Source organism: Acartia tonsa, chromosome 15 (assembly GCF_053477335.1).
Source record: "Acartia tonsa isolate MP-2025a chromosome 15, ASM5347733v1, whole genome shotgun sequence".
Taxonomy (NCBI): Eukaryota; Metazoa; Arthropoda; class Copepoda; order Calanoida; family Acartiidae; genus Acartia; species Acartia tonsa.
The window spans coordinates 23,118,590-23,141,558 of NC_137274.1; the positions used below are offsets into that span (position 1 = coordinate 23,118,590).

Genomic DNA, 22,969 nt, shown 5'->3' on the forward strand with positions numbered 1-22,969 from the left:
AGCAAAAAAAATGCGTAGATTTTAAAACTCAAATTGCACAGCTTGTGTTAACGGTTGAAAAAAGGTATGCATACCATTAGAACCACTATGCACTCTAGTTTTTGGAAATATATAAACGATTCCTGTGGTACCCATAGTTTAAGAGCTGTGTGTTAAAATGTCCCAACTGACTTAAAACTTGTCCTGCGAGTAAATCATTAAAGGTAAGTAAAGGGTTTGCAAAAAAATGCATACAATTTAAAATTTTAATAGTAGAAAAATATTATGCATATCGTTAAATTCACTATAAGCTCTAGTGTATGGAAATATAAGATCTATTCCTGTGATATGCATAATTTATGAGCTACGTGGTAGAATGTCCAAACAGTTTTATTTTTCAACTTTTCTCATATTTTTAAAAATTTTCAACACAGCCCGAAACTACAAATAGGATAAAAATTGTATTAATAATTATAAAAATTAGAGCTTATAGCAATTTTACTGGTATCCATAAAATCCACATGGTAATTCTATAGGACAAACAAACATTAACACTTGTAGAGTGTCAGAAATAAATAACAGAATATAAATGTATAAAAAAAGTAAAAACAAAAATTTAAGTAATATTGTTGAAAAACTGCTGAAATACAGGATAATCTTTAAGGACGTACTTACATTTTTAGGACTTGATTATAGAGATGCTTCTCTTTTAACATTGTTCTTCGTTATCCAGTATTCCAAAAACCAGATCAATCGGATAATCATAACACATAAAAATTCTATTTTAAATAAGTTGAAAATAAACATGTTTAAAATGGACGTACGGAGATTCTGGTAACGAATATAATATCTGTAAATGATATGTAATATATTTATCATAACTAAACCGATTTAAAAATAAATCTTATCAAATACAGTTGCTACGCTTTCTAAGTTGTACCTACCTACTAAAGGAATCACTTTGCAAAGTTTTAAATCGATGGGACAATTCTAACCTGCCAAAATTGATGAAAATCTATCCGTTCCGGATGGACGGACCGACCCTAATTAAAGAAAAGCTTCGCTTTTAAAAATCTGTAAATTTAAATAACAATATGACAATTCTAACTACTTAAATCTATAATACAAAGTAGAACGATGTCTGTCTGTCCGTCTGAAGCTTAAGATCTCAGTAACCACTGAACCGATTGGGCTCTACTCTTCAGAGATTATACCAATTGGTCCTAAGATGGTTTTCAGCTATTTTCTTGGGGGGTGGGACCCCGCCCCCCCCCCCCCCCCGAATGAAAAATCAGGTTGATCAAACATCTTGGTGCAAAGTCCCTAGAGGCTTTATATATCCTTATATGTAAAGTAGTAAGCGTTTTTTGTCTGTACTGAAGGATCTCGCTAACTGCTGTTGGTTGTTTTGTTCTCCTTTACAGTGAAGCTTCTTACAGGTCCTAGAAAGGTTTTAAACTATTTTGGGGGAGTGTGTCTTCACTTCCCTCCCCCCCAAAAATATCTTTTTCATCTTTTTGAAACTCAAATTTTAAATGGGATGAGGCCAACTTTTCCTCCTCCTACCTTAAGTAAAGTGCCCCTAGCTAGATGCTTCTAGGGGCGTAGCCGCTAGTATACATAGCATATATAGTATACATAGTACATATAGCAAAGCTTTCTGTCCCTATAGGTTGAAATCTTTATTTTCATCAAATCCTAAAAGGAATAGATTATTTCATCGTTGGATGGTTGTAAGATTAACTCCAGTGTTATTGATTTTATGATTTTATTTTACCATAAAAGCGAAGCACTGAAACGGTTGGACAATCGGACACTAACACTTGTATAGTGTCAGAACTGAATAATCAGAATATAAATGTATAAGAGTCGAAGCAAAATTGTAAGTAAATTTGTTGAAAAACTGCTTCATGCAGATTAATGTTTATGGACATACTTACATTTGTAGGATTTGTTTATAGAGTTGTTTCGCTTATAATATTGTTCTTTGTTGTCCCAGGAATCAATACACCAAAAATTAGATCAAACGGATAATTAGATCACATAAAACATTGTTGTTAAAAAAGTAGAAAAATCAACATGTTTAAAATGAACGTACGGACATTCTGGTAATGATTATAGGGTTGCTATGCTTTCTAAATCGTACCTAACTACTATAGGAATCATCATGCAAAGTTTGAAATCGATAGGGCAATTCTAACATGCCTAAATTAACGAATAAAAGCTATCTATCTCGGACGGACGGACGGACCGACCCTAATTATAGAAAAGCTTCGCTTTTAATTACAATAACATAGCAGGGTGTGGAGTGTGAGCCTCTATCCCTGCCATGTAGGCAACACATGGAGAACTCCCTCACGGCGGCAGCCAATATCATCCCTTACATCTAGCAGCAAACATAATTACATCTAGCAGCAAACATAATTACATCTAGCAGCAAACATAATTACATCTAGCAGCAAACATAATTACATCTAGCAGCAAACATAATTACAAATCAGAATTAGATAAATAGGTTTAACAGATCTATATATATGTATTCATTTGACAAGGCCTAAAGAGCGTAGCCCCTCTATACCTACGAGGTCTGTCATTACTACATTTACATGTTTATTTTACATGCAAACACAAACAATCCTAAATTAATTACATATTTCCACATTATATGTTACTAGCGGTTTCGCCCCTAGCCTCTAGGGGCTTTGCCCCAAGAGGTTTGATCAAACCAATTTTTTGTAGGTATTTAGATTTTAAAGAATAAATCTAAAAAAAAAATTTTATGGGGGGGGGGATTCTACCGCACTATTTGAATTTTATTTTTAAAAAGAAAAAAATTTTATTTATTTTTTTGGGGGGAGGGGGTATTTTTTTTTTTTTTTGGGTTGGGGTTGGGGGTGTCCCACCCCCCAAGAAAATAGTTATAAACCTTTGCGGGACCTATGAGAAGCTACCCTGTAAAGGAGAACCTGATCGGTTCAGCGGTTAGCGAGATCCTTCGCTACAAACAAACAAACAGACATACAGACATCGTTCTACTTTGAGATAATGGGAAGGAATTGTAAGTAATTGATAATCCTAATGAATCTACACAATATTAACAAGCAAATCTTTATCCAGAGGAGCATAGCTACTCTATCATTTAGTCTGACCCGCAACATTTGTCTGAGATGCCTAGAATAATTATTTCTCGCATCATATCATAAACAGCTTTTAGCGGAAATAAAATATACAATTATAAGATTAAAACTTGTTTTAATCTTGTAACTAAACTGGATATAATACAATGTTAGACCTAAATTTTTTTGGATGGCTGAGAACCGGTTCTAATTTACCAGACATTAATCGGTTTTGATTGAAACAGAATGTTGTTTAAAGGCCGCAAGGTTGTGATCAAACAGCCTGAATTGTACAGAAATCCTACTATTTTTTATGATGAATAATAATATTTGCAGATGGATAAGGATCCTGGTGGATCCACTCAGATGATGCCAGTGATACTGGAGCTAAAAGAAAGATTAGATGGGAAATCTGTACAGGTAAACTATCAAACAAGGATGACAATAGTCATAGAAGCTAAGCTCTGAAATCAGACTGTAGGACAAACAAACACAAACAGTGTCAGAACTTAGTAAGCAGAGTATAAATTTATAGGACTTAATTATTGAGATACCTTGCTTATTATAGTGTACCTTGTTGTTATAGGAATCATTATTCCAAAAATCAGATAAATTCCACCCCATTCTCGCTATTTAAAAAGGTACACCGACAACTGTACTTATAGAAAGATAAAAACCCTAGAGAGTTTTGCTAAAGAGATGTCCCCCAAGAGATTTTGTCCCCCAGATCGATGCTATACATAATTTTTCAGTATGGCTGAGAACCATTTCTAATCCACTGGATTGGTTTTAAAGCGATGATGGAAAATTTTATAAATATCCTTATTCGACAAAGCCCAAATTGTGTTAAAATTGTGTCAAAAATGATCCACGTGACGTAATAAAATGAAAGAGATGAGAGGAGAAGTTTTTAACACAATTTGGGCTGTGTCTCCTTATTCTTGACCCAAATTTAAATTTTCTGTAGGTTGTATATCAACATAAATGTTTTTTTTTCTTCAGAAATTGTTGTCAAAGGAGGAAGATGTCGCAGGTGAATCATCTAATGAGTTGGTATTAAAACCAGCAGAAGAGCAAGTTGAATGTGTAGAGGTACACAACACTTTTTTATCAGCTTATACCAACAATGAAATTAATTTGAAAAAATTCCCAAAACCTACAAAACCTATACATGATTTTTCATCTGTAGTTTGGGGCAACCCAATAAAATTCAAGATTTTGATTATTGGCTATACCTTATTCCTCCATTTTATACAATAAATAAAGATATTTTTAGTGGCAAAGAACCTGATTGTGTTGGTTGGGTGTTACATCTTGTAACTAAATCAACTTGAACTTTTGGGGGTAAATAAATAAATAATAATAAGTAGATGCTTATAAATCAGTGGAATTGCCTTTGATAATTTCAAAGCAAATTTCTATTCCAAACAATTATACGATGAGACAAAATTCAAGACATTTTGAAATAGCTGTGTATAAGCTGTTTTACTTATAAGTAATTACTTATGCTGTATAATTATATGATGGGAATGTTGCCAAGAATTTTCAGCCGTCTATCTATAATACAAAGTAGCTTGATGTCTGTCCGTCTGACCATCTGTCTGCTGTCCCTTAATATCTTGGTAACCACTGAACCAATCGGATTCTACTCTTCAGGGTATACATCTACTGGTCATGTGGTGGTTTTAGGTGGTTTTTTGGGGGGTGCAGTGGGAAACCCCCAACCTCCCACCCCAAAAAAACAAAAAAATCCCCCAATTTTTTTTTTTTTTTTTAATAGAAAGTACTTTTTTTTAATCACCTCTTAGGGCAAAGCCCCTAGAGGCTAGGGGCGAAGCCGCAAGTCTTATATATTGGAGTCAAGAAAATCCATGGCTAAAAAAGCTGCTTAATAGCAGTCTGACCGCCAGGGATCTTTTATATTTAATTATGCTCCATGAGAATGTTGACAAGAATCAATCCACTAGTCCTATAATTACCAAAATTCCATAAATGGACTGAAAATTTAACCTTGAGAATGTTTCAGACTGACAAGGCTTTTTCATACAAAGGAAAAGGACATAAAGACGGAAATCCAAATTATATAGTAGATTTGATACTAAAAATATTATAGGCAAGAAATTTCAGCCCCTGAAAAAAACAGTTGTACAATGTAAAAGCAGTCTGACCGCATTGGACGTTTTTTAAGATTAATTATGTCATGGATGTTTTATGTTTAACTAAATTTACTTCGCCTCAAGAGGGAATTGGACGTCCCCCCCCCCCTCTACATATAGTTGTTCTTAGAAATTTTATCAAAACATTTATTTTAACATAAATTAAACCTAGGTTGAACATATAAATTGTAAACTTTTGTAATTCTTAAAAAAATATTTGGGAGACAGTAATTTTTTTGTGGGCTTTGGGCTTTTTCTTTTTTGGGGATGGGTTGGGGGGTTGTCCCATCCACCAAGAAAATATCTCAAAAGAGGCTAGCGGGTAGCATAGAGAGAGAGTGGACAATTGGCTGTTTATTACACTAGTCTCCAAAATTTTACAATAACGTTTTCTTATTCGTTGGCTTAACAACCTTGGGGACTTTCACTGAATTATGATTGGTTGTATTATTTTACCTACAAATTTTAATCTACAGTGCAGTGGGGTATTTTTGTGGGATGTAATTCAATTTATCGGCCATTGTCTTATCCTTTAGATCCCTGAGTTAGTATATTCCCTGAAGAGCCTATATAGGAGCTGCCAAAATCGCGTTTCACCAAAACTTTTCAGTCAGACAGACGTGAGGACATTTTGAAATATAGAGTAGATTTGCTAATAAAATTCCCCAGTTATAAAAAATCCTGCCTTTTGTGGTAAAATGGTTTGTGGTGGATGATGCATAAATAAAGAAAGTTTACAATGCTACAATCCTACAAAAGGTCCAATCTCAATAGCCTTATTACAATTAAGCCTCTTAAAATTTACTAGAGAAACATAACCTCACACTTAAGATTCGCAAAAAGGGAAATTAAATAAATCTCCCAACCACTTTTTTGTTGTAAAATCCACGAATTTTCAATTAGTCATCTTCACACCTTTAACATGGCCACAGTGCTTCACCCCCGGCTCTGCCTTGCCACCGGCACTTAACCCCCTAACCTGTCTAGATGCAGGCGCTTGGCCCTCTATAACTTAACCATACCCACCTGTAACCCATGTAAAAGTTGTGAGGCTATTTTGTAGCATTAGATCTTTTGTAACATTAGGATCTTTTGTAGCATAAGACCTTTTGCAAATTTTACCTTTTGTAGCATTTGACTCTTTGTAAATTAGACCTTCTTTAAAGATCTTTTGTAGCAACGTCGTTTTAACAGTGTACGTGGTATTTTTCTACCATTAACACACCATTTGTGTTATTTGTTATAAAAGAGATGCATTTTTATGCACAACCTTTAAGATGGAGATATGTTTTACAGGTGTCTAAAACATTTCTAATTCATTTTATAGCATTTTTCTTATGTTTTTTATTTTATAGGAAAGAAAAGAATCAGACACTGAAGATATTGGACATGAAATTGAAACTGTTGAAAGAAACTCTGTTTATGTGGAAGATGTAAGTTCTGATTTTTTAAGTTTAAAAAATTACAAAAATAAACATAAAGAATGGAGGGTGAAGGTTTAACTTTGTAAAAAAAAACATTTTTATTAACTTCCCTTTATAGTTAGGTTAGGTTTAAAAAGCCTTTTGTGTGCTTTAGAGTTTAGTTAGTAAATCAAAAATCTTGAAGTAAAAGTTTACAGAATCTAAAAAAATGGCATGTTCTAATTCGAACAATAACTATGGAGCTACAGTTTGGATTGGAAAAGGGTCTATGGGCTTTGGTTCTGTATACCATTGGTCCCCTTTGGGCTTCTGCCATCAGCCAGTTCACGTTTTTTCTTTATAAATATACACTAGAGGCCTCTAGGGGCACTTGCGGAGGGGGGAGTTAAATTTGATAACCTATTTTTTTTTATTTTAGATTTAAAGAGAAAACAGAATAAAAAACATCCTTTTACTTTATTAAATGGATTTGGTGTGTTAAAAAGCGGATATAAAAGTGTTCCTTTGCACCTTGGCCAAAAAAATTAACATGAATTGATGCTTCAATCGTGGCTTAAAATATTGGGCATCCACTCTTAGTCTGATAGCTGATAGGTTCAGGTCTTGGACTAACACTGCGCTAAAGATGGTTCCTACTGCTGCTATGTCAGATGCAGGACATCAATAATACAAAGTAGCTTGATGTTTGTCTGTCCGACTGGAACTTAAGATCTTGGTAACCTCTGAACTGATTGGGCTCTATTATTTTGGAATATACCTACTGGTCCTGTGGGGGTTTTAAGCTATTTTATTAGAAGGTTGGACACCCCGAACCCTCCCAAAAAAAATTTAAAAATTGAAAATGTGTTTTCCATTTCTTATGTAATCCAAAAGTAATTGCAGAACCAATTAGGTTTTACTTTTCAGATAATATATCTATTGGTACTGTCGTTTTAAGCTATTGTTTTGGGGATGGGAGGGTTGAGGGTGTCCCACCCCCCAAAAAATAACAACCTTATATCCAGTATCACATCCCTCTACACGGGGTGGATGCTCTTTATGATCACTTAAAGATGAGAATCCCGCTCTAATAAGGTAAATTGGGGCTTCTATCATAGTGCTCAGCAAGCACAGTCTTTTTGATTTGCCAAATATTTCATATTTTATTTAACTTGATCTGTTATTAGTTGGAGAACCATGGTGAAATAAACAATGTTTCTGCAGCATTCAGTACTGCAGAGGAGCAAGTTACATTTTTGAAGGTATTATTATCTATAATAGATAAAGATTTAATTTCATTTATTGAAACTTAACAATATTTTTATTTAACATTTGTACATCAACCATGTTTTTGGATGAAAAACAGATTTGTGTTTTATACAAAAACATGCTTAAAGGAAGCCTGTAAGAAATACACCACTCTGACTGCTGATAGATTGTCACAAGTAGACCCAATAGCCAAAATTTTAAGCCTTCAGCTTCAATAACTAAAAAGTTATAGGCATGATCAAAACGACTTTTGGATCATGGAAAGAAAACAAAGTCATTCCTTAATTGGAAGAATTTGTTAGATGAAGGGCATAACTTGTCTCCCTTAACTTAGATTTTGCAAGTTGGAGGACATAAGTAGCCTCCCTTCATCACACAAAACCTAGCTTTTTGGTCCTTCACATAGCAAAATCTTGCATAAAATAGTTTATCTGTCCTTCACATAGCAAATTCTTGCAAAACATAGCATTTCTGTCCTTCACATAGCAAATTCTTGCAAAACATAGCAAATTCTTGGAAAACTTGGCTTTTCTGTCCTTCACACAGCAAAATCTTGCAAAACATAGCAAATTCTTGGAAAACATGGATTTTTCTGACCTTTTTCTAAAAGGAGATCAGAACTAAATCAGAACACACATAACAAGAGTTTTTACATAGTACATCCAGATTATCAATTATGCAGAGTTAAATGTACTGTTTGAACTTCTATCTAACAGGATATGAGAACTTAATCAGAGCACACATAACAAGAGTGTTTTCATAGTACATTCAGATTATCATTTATTCAATTGCAGTTAGGCCCTTTTCAGTCCATCATATGTGACTTCTGTTCTAAATAGGAATGACTTTGTTTTCTTTCCATGATCGTGACTTTTTAGTTATGTGAAAAGTTTTAAAGTTTTCCATTGCTCATGATAGAAATTTTAAATTTACTATGAAAATGGGTATTTCATTGAATTATGTATTTAGTTACAGGCAACCTAACTTTCTGTTGAAAATAAGCTTTTGATTTTGGTTCTAGGCAGATAATTTAACATTGAAATATCGACAAAGAGCAATTGAAAACTTTCAAGATTTGCTTACACTTAAAATTTCATCTTGAAATGCCTATAACTTTTTTTGTTATTTAAGCTAAAGACTTCAAATTTATGGCACTGTGTCTACTTGTGGCAGTCTTTGAGCAGTTAGATCTGTGTATTTCTTGCAGGCTTCCTTTAATGTAGAGAAAGTGTAAATCTTGAGAAAACTTGATTTTTAGCTTATATAGTTATAGTGTTCACATTTTAGGAAGATGAAAAATCTAGCAGCTCAGATTGTGGAACTGAAGATGGTAATGATGTTGATATGGTAAATATTTTTTTTGTTCCCTATCATATCCTAAAAATTAATACTTTTTATACTCCATGTAAAAATGCTTTTAATTATTTAGCAACCTAAAAGCTAATATTATTTGCTTTGCTTGATACAAAAAAATCACATTTTTTCTTTAAAATTTCTCAAAATGACTGCAATCTATTCCTAAAGAAAAGGTTTGCATGCATGCAATCAATGAAAGTATAAATCTTAATTACAATTATTTTCCTTAATTGTTTATAATTATTTTAGGCTAAGAAAGGATTCCTCACAAAAAGATGTCCATGGTAAGCATTTATAAAAACAAAACAAGAATTTTTTTTGTAATTTTGGGTTGTTTCTATCTGTACTTCAGTAATGTATTTACTATTTATGAGTTTATATAGAAGGACTAAATTAAATTCTATTTTCCTAACTTTGTTATAAACATGAATCTTTTTATGGTTATTTACTTTTTCTTAACCCTTACAGATCGGGGGGGGGGGGTCATAGTGACCCCCCCCTCTATTTTTTCAATGTCATTTTTTTTGTAGGTAAGATAGAGAGTTGTGACTTCATGACTTTTTAAGTTTAGTAATTATACGTCGGCAAGAGTTGATTTTATTAGGATATCTGGTCTGTGTCGGTCGTGGTGTCCGGTCAAAGTCGGTTGGGTAGCACCAAAATTAAAAAAAAATTCTAAATAAATCTTAATTTCTACATTATGACTTTGTATATAAGGTAGAAACCTAAATTTTTTTTGGTGAATACTGAGATATCAATGACCTTATCAAAGTGGTGTTATGACCGTTTGACCGCACCCTGGCCGACTTTATGACCGATTTTTGTCCGGCTTTTACTACAGACATATATCTTGAATATCGTGGCTTCTATTACAGCTAGAGAACTATAAATTTTTTTTGAGCAATAATAAACAGATAAAAATATTAATTTGCGCCGCCAACTGCCGTTTTACCGCCGTAACCGCCGAAAATTGAGGTTTCCGTTATTTGCCGTTTTTTAGCGATGAACAGAAAATTTGTTTGTAATTTGTTTGTTATGAAAAATCAAAGTTCGTCCTAAAATTTGGTCATCCTAGCTGCAAAATTGGCCGCTCTACAGCTGTTTTAAAATTTAGCTGCTGGCCGCTAAAAAAAGGCTAAGGAGCAGCCTGACTGCTATGACTAGAAAAAGTAATTTTCTCTAAATATACACATGAACCACCAGAAAAAAATTTTTACGTCTTTATCTGTAACAGAAGCCGAGATAGAGGGGGGGGGGTCAATATGACCCCCCCCCCCCAATCTATTAAGATGGGCCCGATCTGTAAGGGTTAAGTTTTTCCATGTTATGCAGAAAAACATTCAAATTTATTCAATGATATTATGATTTCACAAAATGAGTTTTTTCATTAAAACATTGTTGTCAAAACTATTTTTTGATTTTGCTTACTTTTTCTTTTTAAATATTTATATCTCCTTCTTATTTAAATCTTTTTAAAATTTTCTCTGAATGTTTAGCTTGTAATTTTAAACAGCTGCTAAGAAATTATTTTATTGTATTGCTACTGAAACTGTTTTTAGCCTTTTTTTAAGGGTATATCAAAAATATACTATGATACCAGTAAAATCATAATGAAGAGCTTAAAATATGTATAGGCCTCAAAATCACTATTTTGGGGGATTTTAAAGTTTATCTTTTACTATGGAATGAGAAAGTTTTTACAGACCAGAAGGTTATTTTTTTATTTTGGGGTAAAATTTTTAGCTTTTAGAGTGTTTTGCATCTTAAATATTGTATTCTAGTATAGAGTAAAATTTCTTTTTATTTCATCTATCAAAATTCATTAAAAAATTAATTATTTATATATACATCAATGTATTACCATAAACATGTTTATGTTCTATTACCCATTTTAAAAAAATTGGCTGTAAAGGGTTAAATATTTAAGATAGGTTAACAACAATTTAATTTATTATTGTCAAGAAGTTTTTATTAATTTTGTTAGTTGGCTAAACTTATTATACTACAAGAAAAGCAATCTTTGTAAATAATTTTAGTTTGCTGAAGCTATGGCAATTGTTGACTGGGGCAAATTTGGTGTTCTTGGTTCTTGATGTATGTTGGCCTGCCTGGGATTTTACAAGTGACATCATAGTTACCACCAAGTACTGGATGAATGCTAGTTTTGATTGGGTAAAAATATTTTGATAAAATTATATCATGATGAAATGAAATACTATATAAAGATGTGTACCTGCTAAATCAAAATCTAAAAAAAACATTATATATATGTAAATATTTAAAATTGCAATATTGAAATATCTATTTTGTTTGTTTTAGAATGAATATGTAGAGTATACTCAGCAGACAGGAAACAATCAAATTATATTTTTTTCATATTTCAGCCAAATTTATAATTTTTTTGTAACTCAGTTTCTATAACTTATGTTGGTCCATTAGTCCATTCTCAGAGTGGGTTAAACTATTTTGTCATCAAATAATGAATTAGTAAAAATAATTTCATTAGAGGCTCTTTTAACTCTTGCCTGAAAATTCCCTTAGAAATCTAACCAAAAACACCTATAATATGTGAAATAAGTTGTAAAATAAAACAAAACCAGCTTATAGCAATTCTACATTAATGTTGTATGCTTAAACATGCTACATAATATATGCCAAATGGAAATATTATTTAATATTTAACCTAATTATATCTAACCTATTAATAATAAGAATTTTTTTACTTCCCTCATCTTTTATATTGCCAGAGACAATATTAAAAAAAAACAATTGTATAATTTGTTTACTTGACAAACAGAAGTTGCCAACTACACATACAAATATACAAAGTTTGGAAAAGAGCAGATGAATTCAGTTGGGTTTATTGTATCAGGTTCTTATCGTTTTTTATGTACAAACTTTATTTTACTCTATACAAATTTTGAAATTATTGTTATTACTTACTTATTTCTTTTTTAGTTTTCATACTAGTCCTACCCAGCATTGCAATGATGATTGATCTTGCGTTGAAGAGAAAATGGAGTTTCAAAGGATTTTTATTGGCATTTGGTTATCAGCCTGTGATGTTGATTAAGGTATATATAACTGAGAAACTTAAAATCTATTATGTCAATATTAAACTTGCAAATTCAAGGTTATTAATTTACTATATTGCATAACTAAACTTAATGCATGTGTTTTAAATGTGTTTTAATATTATATTAGAGAAAAATATTTGATGATTGAAAATATTCTGTCTATTATGTACACTAGCCTGTCCCAGATTTGAAAATTTTGTTAAAACCCAGCTTAAATATGGTTGATTTGTGCAAAAAAATGACCCTTGCAAAATATTTTTTTGGAATTTTAAGGCCCACCTTATGGAGGTTAAATCATCATTCCTCAGTACTATGGCTTTATGGGGCTCTCATGAAACGCCTTGAGGAGTAGTATCAGGAAACTTTGTCCGTTTTAAAATATCTCATTCCTAGCCTTAGAAATGACTAAAAAACCACCATCCATTTTTTTAGAGTTTATTGAGAATTGTCCAATGTTTAGAGATTTTTTGAATTTTTTTTTATCTTTTCTCAGGCTAGGAATGAGATATTTTAAAACTGACAAAAGTTCCTGATTCTACTCCTCAAGGCCTTTTCTGGGAGCACTATTAAGACACAGTTTTGATGCAATGAATTTTTGACCTCCATTACAAATGGCCTCAAAATTTCAAAGTGTTTGTACCATTGCAATTTTTGCATTACAGAAAAAATATTTTGCATGCGTCATTTTTTTAGCATAAATCAACCATATTTTGGCTGGGGGCCAAAATTTTAACATAATTTTTTTAAATCTGGGACAGGCTAATGTACACAATTGAAAGTACCAATGTCTTTTGAAATATAAATATGCCCTTTTGCTTTTTTGCTCTGAGTTTTAACAGACTTGATTATTTAGATAATTAAAACTTGCATTTTAAATTTTCTCAAAATCCATTGAAATTGGATTCAATCATGAAATGCAGTTGAAACATTAAAGTAATATAGAGTGATAAATAGTTATGAAACCATTTTCCCTTTTCAAAGACCCATGACGTTGCAGAAGGTTGTTTATAGCTAGAAATTTTGCTTTCCCACTTAGCTGCTAGAAAGCTCATAAGCTGTCATTGGAATAAGATTTGAAAGAACTTTACTAATTAATCAAAACCACCATATATTTTTGTATAAGGATTTGGGGGACCTTTATTATTAATTAAAGTCATGTGACCTAATGTACAAGAGTTAAAACAATTAAATCAAAAGATTTTAGTGTAAAACTATTTGTAAATAAGAGTATAAGAATAAGATATTGTTATCAACAACAAAAAATAAATGTTTTGCCTAGTTTTTGTAAAAATTTAGAGCATATTCATCATTTAAAATCAATGCTATCTTTTCAAAAGTGTTTCCATTAATTTGATTGTGTTTAGTATGCAAAACCTGTTTTTTATTATTTGTACTGTGTAATTTCATTTGAATATTTAAAAAAAAATAACCTAAGATGAATGTCGGAATTTTCTTATTAAACATAATAATGTATTAATTAGAATAGTAAGACCTTGAAAATAAGCAAAAAATTATTATATGATAATTATCAGTAAATCTAACAGAATTTAAACGTAATTATTTAAAGCTAGCTTCAAAAAATAATAATACATTTTTTATTCAAATACTATAGTACATTCTAACAAGGATGATGATATCAAGTTTAACAACATTTAACAAATATGTCTTTCAAAAATCAGTTGATTTATTGCATGAAATATTGAAAATGTATATAGCAGTTTACAGATTTTTATAATTTTCAGGAATTTAAAATAATTACATTCATTTGGTAACTGTAAAAGCTGAGTATAGCATGTATAGTGTCATAAATGAGCTACAATTTGAAATAAATTACATATATTTATTAGGATGTAAAATCCTTTTATAAAAGGCAAATAAAGATTGATTTTAATTACAAATTCATTGAAAAAAAATCCGGACTGTCTGATAGACAGACAAAGTAAATTATAGAGTAGCTTCGCTACTAAATATGACATATACACAGACATGCGCACTGGTTCAGTTTACATTGCTATGGACAGTTAAAATTTTTTGGAAAGTTGTAGGGAAGAAAGTTATCTATGTAGTACTAAGATAAAGATTTAAAAGCTTCCTAAAAAAAAGAAATATATTTTTAAAAACAAATTAAATCTATAGTGCTGTTAACATGAACTTTAATATTGTTATTATAAAAAATGGAAATAATCTCTACTTTCCAAAATAATTGTACTCAAGACAGCTTGTAATAAAATTATTATCCAGATTTTTACGATTTTATAATTTTTTGTATTTTAAAAATAGTATGTTTTTCAACCTATTTTAAAAAAAATACACTATTCTTAGACATGAAGATATATTTCGATTTTAGCAATCATTTTCAATTCATTTTGTCTAAAAAAATATAGGTATGAGACATTAGATAACAGCAAATATGATCAAAGATATTAACCCATTAGTGCCGAACCAGGTTTTAAAACCCGGTTCCAGAAAATGTAAAAAAAAAAACGGTTTCCGGCTTCATAATTGCATCATTCTCAGTATGAATCCCCCCTCTACTACCCTGGCTTTCATTTCCCCCTGGAGCAGGCAGTTTTGCTTACTTCCGTTTGCCGGTATAGATCAACAAAGTTTGAAAATCATGAAAATTCAAAATACCCCATCTAACTTTTTTGTTGTTATAGTAAAGTTGCTGATTTTTTTTGTTAAATCTAAAGTTTATTGACAAGTACATCTATTTGTGAATTCGTTTTATTTAAATTATTATTTTTTATATGATTTTTTTATCGTTTTTTTACGCCCTATATAGGCCCGGTTCGGCATTTCCATTTGGAGTCTGAATTTTTTATTACCCGGTTTCACTAATAGATCTTTTTTGACAACAACAACAAAACAGGGTTTTTTTACCCGAAATCGCCGGCTAAACATGAAATTTGAAATAAATCGCTTCGTATTATACTTGTAGCTCTATAGATTACATGAGGTTGTGTAGTTTTCAATTACGGATTGTATTAAAGTTCTAAAAAGTGTTTATCTCACTTTTGGCGTTCAAAAATTACATTTTTTGATTTTTGGTCTAAATAACCGGGTTTTTACAGGAAAACGGGGTTTTAACGCCGGGGGAAAGCACCAAAAACGGGTAATAATGCCTGGTTGGTATTTATGGCCGAGCCGAACCGGGTTTTTTTGCAACTTTCCTGTGCACGCCACTAGAGCAAAACAAAAAAATACAAATTCCGTTTTGACCATTATAAAGCTTCCCTGAAACTTTCAGCTCGATCGGCCCATAAAAGTGGCGCTCGGCACTAATGGGTTAAACATACATTTATATAGAACAATGTCACAAATTATTTTGAATCTTAGGTATCACCATAAAATACAGATGACAACTGAAAAAGTTTGAAAAAAAAGATTAAAACATTAGTTTTTTAAATAGAAGGAGTAGGGAATAGTTCTTGGCCTTGTTTGAGTTATGGGGCGGGGCATAGTTTTTATTGGATGGTTAAGAAATAGGTGGAGTTTTAGATAGGTGATTTTGGTTGAAGGCGGAGACAGAAAAAAACTGGGAGGAGATGAAAAAGTGGTAGGAGTGGGGGGGGGGGGTTGTTGGAAAAAGGTTGTGGATTTATTTTTGTCCTTGGTTGTGCAATTGCATGGGTGGAGATTTGGATATTGAAATCTGTTAAAAAAATGGGTGGAGTTATTCCTGAGATGGGAAAAATGTTGATCTTTATGATATCCTGCTTTGTTTGGGTTTTAGGATGGAGGAAGAAATAGTGTTCTTTTTAAATAACCAAAAAAGTGAAAAAATGTGTACATTTTATTGATGAAACATGAAATGAAAACTACTTGGTATAAAATGTTGACTTATTTGAGATTTTTGGAGGTATAATTTGATGATGCAAACAATTGATTTGTGTTTAAGGATAACCTAAATATCAAAGAAGCTTAATCCTTTGAAATGTTAAATGTGTTTTAAAAGGTTTTTTTGACAACGCCAAAATTGGTTTTTTTTTACTTTATTAATTTTAAGATATATGCATTATCTATGAAAGACAAACACAAATACATAATAAATTTTATAGTTAGGGTATTTTTTCTAAAAATGAAAAACACTGTAAAAAACTCAGCCATTTTAGAGTCTAAGCTGTCAAATTTCTTGAGCAATGGGATTGTGTTGGTCACTGGTCGCCGGAAGGGAAAGGCAGTTTTTTGAAAGGGGCTATCTGAGATTATTACAGATTCTGATATATACATATATAGACTAATGAAAAATGCAAAAAATGAAATCAAACGCGTTCCTTCTTGGGAGAAATCCAGGAAAAAGATTTTAGTTATTTTTAACCGAAAATTCACATTGGCAAGTTGCAAAAAAAATATACAGACATTTTAAACATGTCATTGCTCAGCACCTAGAAATGGTGGAAAAATGCTACGCATATCATTGGAAAGCTCATAACCTATAGTTTTCATATTGGTATATAACGTTTTTGTACTATTATTAGTTTTTGAGATATCCTCTGAATTATACACAAGTTTTAAAAATGCAGTTTTTTTCTTGAATTTTAAGTTTGATAATTGTTACAAAAACCTTTATAAAAATATATTGATTAGCACCTAGGAGTTATATGATTATTTTATTTAACTCCTTTTAAACTCCTCCCCTCCCCCCACACTCTTTAGTTCTTAACCCTTACAGATTGGGCCCCAATTCCCACCTTAATAGAATGGGGGGGGGGGGGGCTCCAAGAGCCCCCCCCCCTCTATCTCGTCTCCTGTTACAGATAAAGACGTAAAATTTTTTTCTGGTGGTTCATGTGTATTTTTAGAGAAAATTACTTTTTCTAGTCATATCGGTCAGACCGCTCCTTAGCCGCTTTTTAGCGGCCAGCCGCTAAATTTTAAAACAGCTGTAGAGCAGCCAATTTTGCAGCTAGGATAACCAATATTTTTATCTGTTTATTGCTGCTCAAGGATTTACCAAAAAAAATTATAGGTCTCTAGCTGTAATAGAAGCCACGATATTCATGATATATGTCTATAGTAAAAGCCGGACAAAAAACCGGTCATAAAGTCGGTCAGGCAGCAGTCAAACGGTCATAACACCACTTTTCTCAGAGGGTCATTGATATCTAAGTATTAACAAAAAAAAATTTAGGTTTCTACCTTGTACACAAAAGTCATAATGTAGAAATTAAGATTTATTTAGAATTTTCTAATTTTGGTGCTACCCAACCGACTTAGACCGGACACCATGACCGACACAGACCAGATATCCTAATAAAATCAACTCTGGCCGACGTATAATTACTAAACTTAAAAAGTCACAGCTCTCCATCTTGCCTACAAAAAAATGAGATTGAAAAAACTAAAGGGGGGGGGGGGCTCCAAGAGCCCCCCCCCCCCCCCCCGATCTGTAAGGGTTAATACAAACTATAGATATTTCATTTATCTTTGAAAAAGCTAAAAGGGGGACATAACTGAAGCTTTTTTGATGCTGGGGGGGGGGCACAGTGGGTTTTTTGGCTGATTTGGGGATTTTTTAACTTTATGAGTCACAAATGCCAACAAAAGCTTATTCTATGTAAAAATAAAGTTAAAACCTTTCATATACAGGTTATGTAATATAACATATTATATACATATTATTGTGATTTTAATAAGAAAAATGTCCTTAAAACTAATCTACTCATATGGTTAAAAATTCGAAATTTCTTACAAAATTCTGTTAAAAAGAAAATTTTTTTTTAACATCGACTTAGACCTCAATTAAAACTTTTGGAGAGTTTTTAAGGTGTACATATATGATTAATATACATATTATATGCTTTCAATAAATAGTATACAGGGCTCGGCAGCTGCGCATCAGCTGTGACTAAGCTGTAAATGTTAACCCATTTTGATGCTTTAAAAGATCTTTGATAAGAGGGATTGCCATACTTGGGTCAGGTTCGACCTTTTAGTTGATATTTAAAATTGAAAAAGGTTTGCCTGAGGTATACAGGCTGCCGAGCCCTTTTACAATGTCCTTAAAAATTATTCTGTAATTATTCAGTTTTTTAACAAATTTACTTACAATTCTGTTAAATTTTTATACATTTATGTTCTGATTATTTAGTTATGACAATTTATAAGTGTTAATGTTCGTTTGTCCCACCGTTTCAGAGCTTCGCTTTAATGAATGTTGTCATCCTTGTTATTTTCAAATTTTAATAGTTGGATGGAGAGTTTAAGTAATACCTACAGTAAATGAATGTGGATTCAGGGACTGCTATTAAATTTAGAAACCAAGGCCATTGAAAGGAAAGAACAATATAAATCAAGTATTTTAAACAAAGTTAAAGGACGGACATAAAAAATAGTGGCTTATAAATCAAATTTAATTTAAATGTTTCAGAAATACAGAAAGGAAGACATACACACATTTATAAAAATTGAGCAGCTTTGTTCCTAAAACTATTCATAATAATCATTGTATATATATTTTCAGTATATCCTATAATATAAAGCTTTTTTTGTGTGTAGCGAAGGATCTCACTCACCACTGAACCAATATGGTTCTTCTTTAGAGGGAAGCTTCTTATAGGATGGTTTTAGGCTATTTCATTTTTATAAATAAGCCTTGGTATTGTTTTAAGCTATTTTTCTGCCCTTCTATATCCCTTCGAATACCCTAAATGCTAGGGGCGCAGACGTTAGTTTTATATAGTGTAGATTACCATCAATGAGGTAAATCTTTACCCCCCCCCAAAAAAAAAGCTGTCTATCTAAAATTACAGCGAAGCTTTTCTATAATTAGGGTCATTCCGTACGTCCCTGCGTCCGTAACGTTAGCATTTTTATTAACTTAGGCATGTTAGAATTGTTCTATTGATTCCTGTATTAGTTCTGTACGATTTGGAAAGCGTATGAACCCTATAATCATTACCAGAATGTCCATACGTTTATGTTGATTTTTAACTTATATTGTAAGTACAATATTTTAAGCGAAGCATCTAAATAATCAATTCCTAACAATGTCCGTATACCCTTAAACAGTATTTTATATTTAAGAACTTTTGCAACAAATTTAGGCAAAATTTTGACAAGACTTATTTATATATATTTTACATATTCACGCTCTACAAGAGTTAATGTTTGTCTGTCACCCAGTTTCAGAGCTTTTGTTATCATCCTTGTTCAAATATAAATCAACTGGTTGTCAGACCAGGGATTGTGGTTGGCGGCAGGGGGGTGACTTCTAAACCAAAATTTATTATATAACCATAAAAGCTTAAGTTTAAGAAATCATCTCTATTGGTTTCTAAGAAAATTAAGGTTTGGTTAATTTTTAGGGTTTTTTGGAGCCTCAGAGGGCTGGGGGTTGGCAGCAGTGGGGAGACTTCTAAACTAGGAGTTAGTTTATAACCATAAAAGCTTAAGTTTAAGAAATCATCCCTATTGGTCAAATAGTTTCTGAAAATTAAGGTTAGGTTCATTCTTAGGGGGTTTTTGAGCCCTGGGGGGCTAGGGGGTTGACTTTGAAACTTTAAGATGTCCATAAAAGCTTAAAGGAAGCCTGCAAGAAATACCACGCTTTAACTGCTGAAAGACTGCCACAAGTAGACCCAATACCCCAAATTTGAAGCCTTCAGCTTCTGTAACAAAAAAGTTCTAGGCATTTTAAAATGATATTTTATGTACAATGAAAATTTTGAAAGAAATTCGATGCTAATGTTAGAAATTTTGAAATCAAACTACGTGGCCTAGAAACAAAATTATAAGCTAATTTTTGGCATAAATTTAGGTTGCCAGTAACTGATTATATTTTTATAATAAAAATACCCATTTTTATAGTCAAAATCATTAAAAAAAATTTAGTTTAACTTGCATTGTACCAAATGTACTGTGGCAAATCAGAAGGCTGAATCAGCTAAGCAACCAATCACAGCTGAGCTTGTATTAGTTTACCCCTTTGTTTCCGTTATGATTTTCATTTACAAATGCAATTTAAATCGAATTTTTTTCATTGATTTTGACTATGAAATGTGATGTTTTTATTGTAAAAATTTAATCAGTTACAGGCAATCTAAGTTTCTGACAAAGATAAGGTTATAATTTTGTGTCTAGGCGACGTAATTTAATATTGTTTTTTCTTTTATTAGCTTTGGAAATCTTTCAAAAATTTCATTGTACATAAAATGTTATTTTGAAATGCCTAGAATTTTTTGTTATTGAAGCTGAAGGCTTTAAATTTGGGGTATTGGGTCTACTTGTGGCAGTCTTTAAGCAGTTAAAACGTGGTATTTCTTGCAGGCGTCCTTTAAATTCAAAAAAATACACAGTTCATCAATTGGTTCCGGAGAACCCCCCCCCCCAGCATCAAAAAAGCTTCAGTTATGTCCCCCTTTTAGTTTTATTATAAATAAATGAAATGTATATAGTTTGTATTAAGAACTAGGGAGGGAGGGGGGAGGGGAGGAGTTTATTCACTTATAGGCAACGAAATTCAGTATAAAATTTTGCCCTGGATGTTTTTGGGTTGGATGTTATAGTTATTAACCTGATTATTTTTGTAAGATATCTTATATGATTAAATATACCAGTAAAATTTTGAAAGGGGCTAGTGGGGTTAACTTTTTTTTAGGCATAATTGAGCTAAGTAGCCACTAAAGATTTCATTTTGGCACTTTCCTTCTTGGGGCTAGTGTGTTATAACATCCCCCAAAACACTAAAAAAGCTATGTGCCTATTTTTAAAGATATCAAGATAACTTTTTAAATTCAAAATTTATTCTCATAATTGTGATAAATAGCCACTAAAGATTTTGCTGTTTTTTGGCTGTTTGCACTTTTTATTTTATTTTTGGTACTTTCCTTCTGGGGTCTTGTGGGGTAATAAAAACCCTAAAACACTAAGATGATAAGGTATGAGATTATTTTTAAAGATATCAAGCTAATTTTTCTAATGTAAACATTTTTCACATAATTGAACTAAGTAGCTATTACAGATTTTGTTTTGGCACTTTCCTTCTAGAGTCTAGTGGGGTAAAACACCCACCAAATACAAATATTATGAGTTCTGATCTTATTTTCAAAGACATCATGTTGAATGATTATTTAGTTCAGTTATTGGAAAAAAGTTTTCATTAACAAAATCAGCCCAATATTTTTAAGAATAAGCCAAGAACTTAAAGTTTTAGTTGTTTTGGGGACAGTTTTACCCCACTAGCCCTTTGTAGGCAAGTGCCAAACTTAGGGTTTACTGGTAGATTTAATCATATAAGAGATTTTACTAAAATAATCAGGTTGATAACTATAACAACAAGTACATACATCCAGAGAAAAATTTATACTGAATTTAATTGCCTATAAGTGTGTAAACTCCCCCCTTTTCATTAGTCTATATATGTATATTAGGGTGGTTCGATTTTGGACATTTTTTTTCTGAGGCCAAAGCGGGGATCTGCACTCAATTTATATAGATATAATACACCTCTGGATGATTTAAAATTTATCCTAAGTCTTTAAACCGCTGACGACCAGACATTCATTATCTGTAACAGGAGGCGAGAAAGATAAAGAGCCCAAACTGCTTGACTTTTTAAGTATGGGTATGACACATAACTGAGAGTTGGAATTTTTTGAAAATCTCCATCCTGGCGGGCACATGATGCCAGCAAACCTGGCAGGGTCATCCAGGTAAAGAACAAAAATATTTTTTGGACTTAAACAAAGCATTTTATCTTACAAAATTACTAAAATATCCTTTAGTAGTACATCCTCATCTTAAATACAGGTGTTCAAGTCAATTTCAGGTTCCAGGTATGATCCTGCAGGTCCTGATCCTCCAGGTCTCTAGAAATCTTTAAAAGGCTCCTGTGGCCGCAATTTTTGACTTAGAGACTTCAAATTTTAAACTTAAGCTTTTCTTATATATCTAGATAATGTATTAAAATTTCATAAAGATCTGCCGCCATTTTCCTGCAGACCGCCGACTGCGGCGGCTGGCAGCTGCCAAGTACAGTTGCGGCCGCTGAAATTTATATTTTGATATTTCAAATATAAAATTTACATAAAAATAAACATTTTCTGTAAAAAAATTTTTCTTCTACCTTTAAAAATAAAAAAATTCAGCCGTTTGAAATTTTTAAGTAAAAAAGGACCTAAAAACAAAGGTTGTTAAATAAAAGGGTGAAGGAAGCAAAAATTGACCTAGACTTATAAAAGGTCAGAAATTCATCATAACACAGGGGACTTGCACAAAAATGTTTAGCCCTCTAGCTCTAATAGGAACTGAGATAATAAGGGGGGGCATTGAACGCCCCCCCCCCGACTGATTAAGGTGCGGCAAGGGGCCCAACTGTTAAGGGTTAAAGTGATCGCGAATCTAATTTTTCAAAATGCATTTTTGTTTACCTTTTTTATATTTTAAGTAATTTTCAAAGAATTAAAAGTTCAATTAAGTTAGAAAAAAATCAGTTTAAAATGCTGAGAGTATTTCCACATGAAAATAATGTTAAAATCTGAGCAAGAATTAAACTAAGAGAATATAAACCATTTCTTCACTTGCAGATAAAAACAAAAAAATTGATACTTAGAAAATATTTTTGTAATATATCTCTATTAATATTTATCTTTGAACTTTCTCTTAAATGT

The 22,969-nt window shown here is 32.0% G+C and overlaps 1 protein-coding gene across 1 annotated transcript in view; it reads left to right on the forward strand.

Moving 5' to 3' along the window:
* The first annotated feature begins 3,431 nt into the window (after window positions 1-3,431).
* The window catches only part of LOC145307010 (uncharacterized), an 81,602-nt gene continuing 62,064 nt past the window's right edge, over window positions 3,432-22,969 (forward strand). The window contains exons 1-10 of the mRNA XM_080149349.1: window positions 3,432-3,515; window positions 4,098-4,187; window positions 6,607-6,684; window positions 7,842-7,916; window positions 9,211-9,270; window positions 9,529-9,563; window positions 11,316-11,451; window positions 11,599-11,625; window positions 12,073-12,151; window positions 12,238-12,386. Of these exons, the coding sequence (XP_080005475.1) occupies window positions 3,432-3,515; window positions 4,098-4,187; window positions 6,607-6,684; window positions 7,842-7,916; window positions 9,211-9,270; window positions 9,529-9,563; window positions 11,316-11,451; window positions 11,599-11,625; window positions 12,073-12,151; window positions 12,238-12,386 (813 nt within the window). The remainder of the gene's footprint in view (window positions 3,516-4,097; window positions 4,188-6,606; window positions 6,685-7,841; window positions 7,917-9,210; window positions 9,271-9,528; window positions 9,564-11,315; window positions 11,452-11,598; window positions 11,626-12,072; window positions 12,152-12,237; window positions 12,387-22,969) is intronic.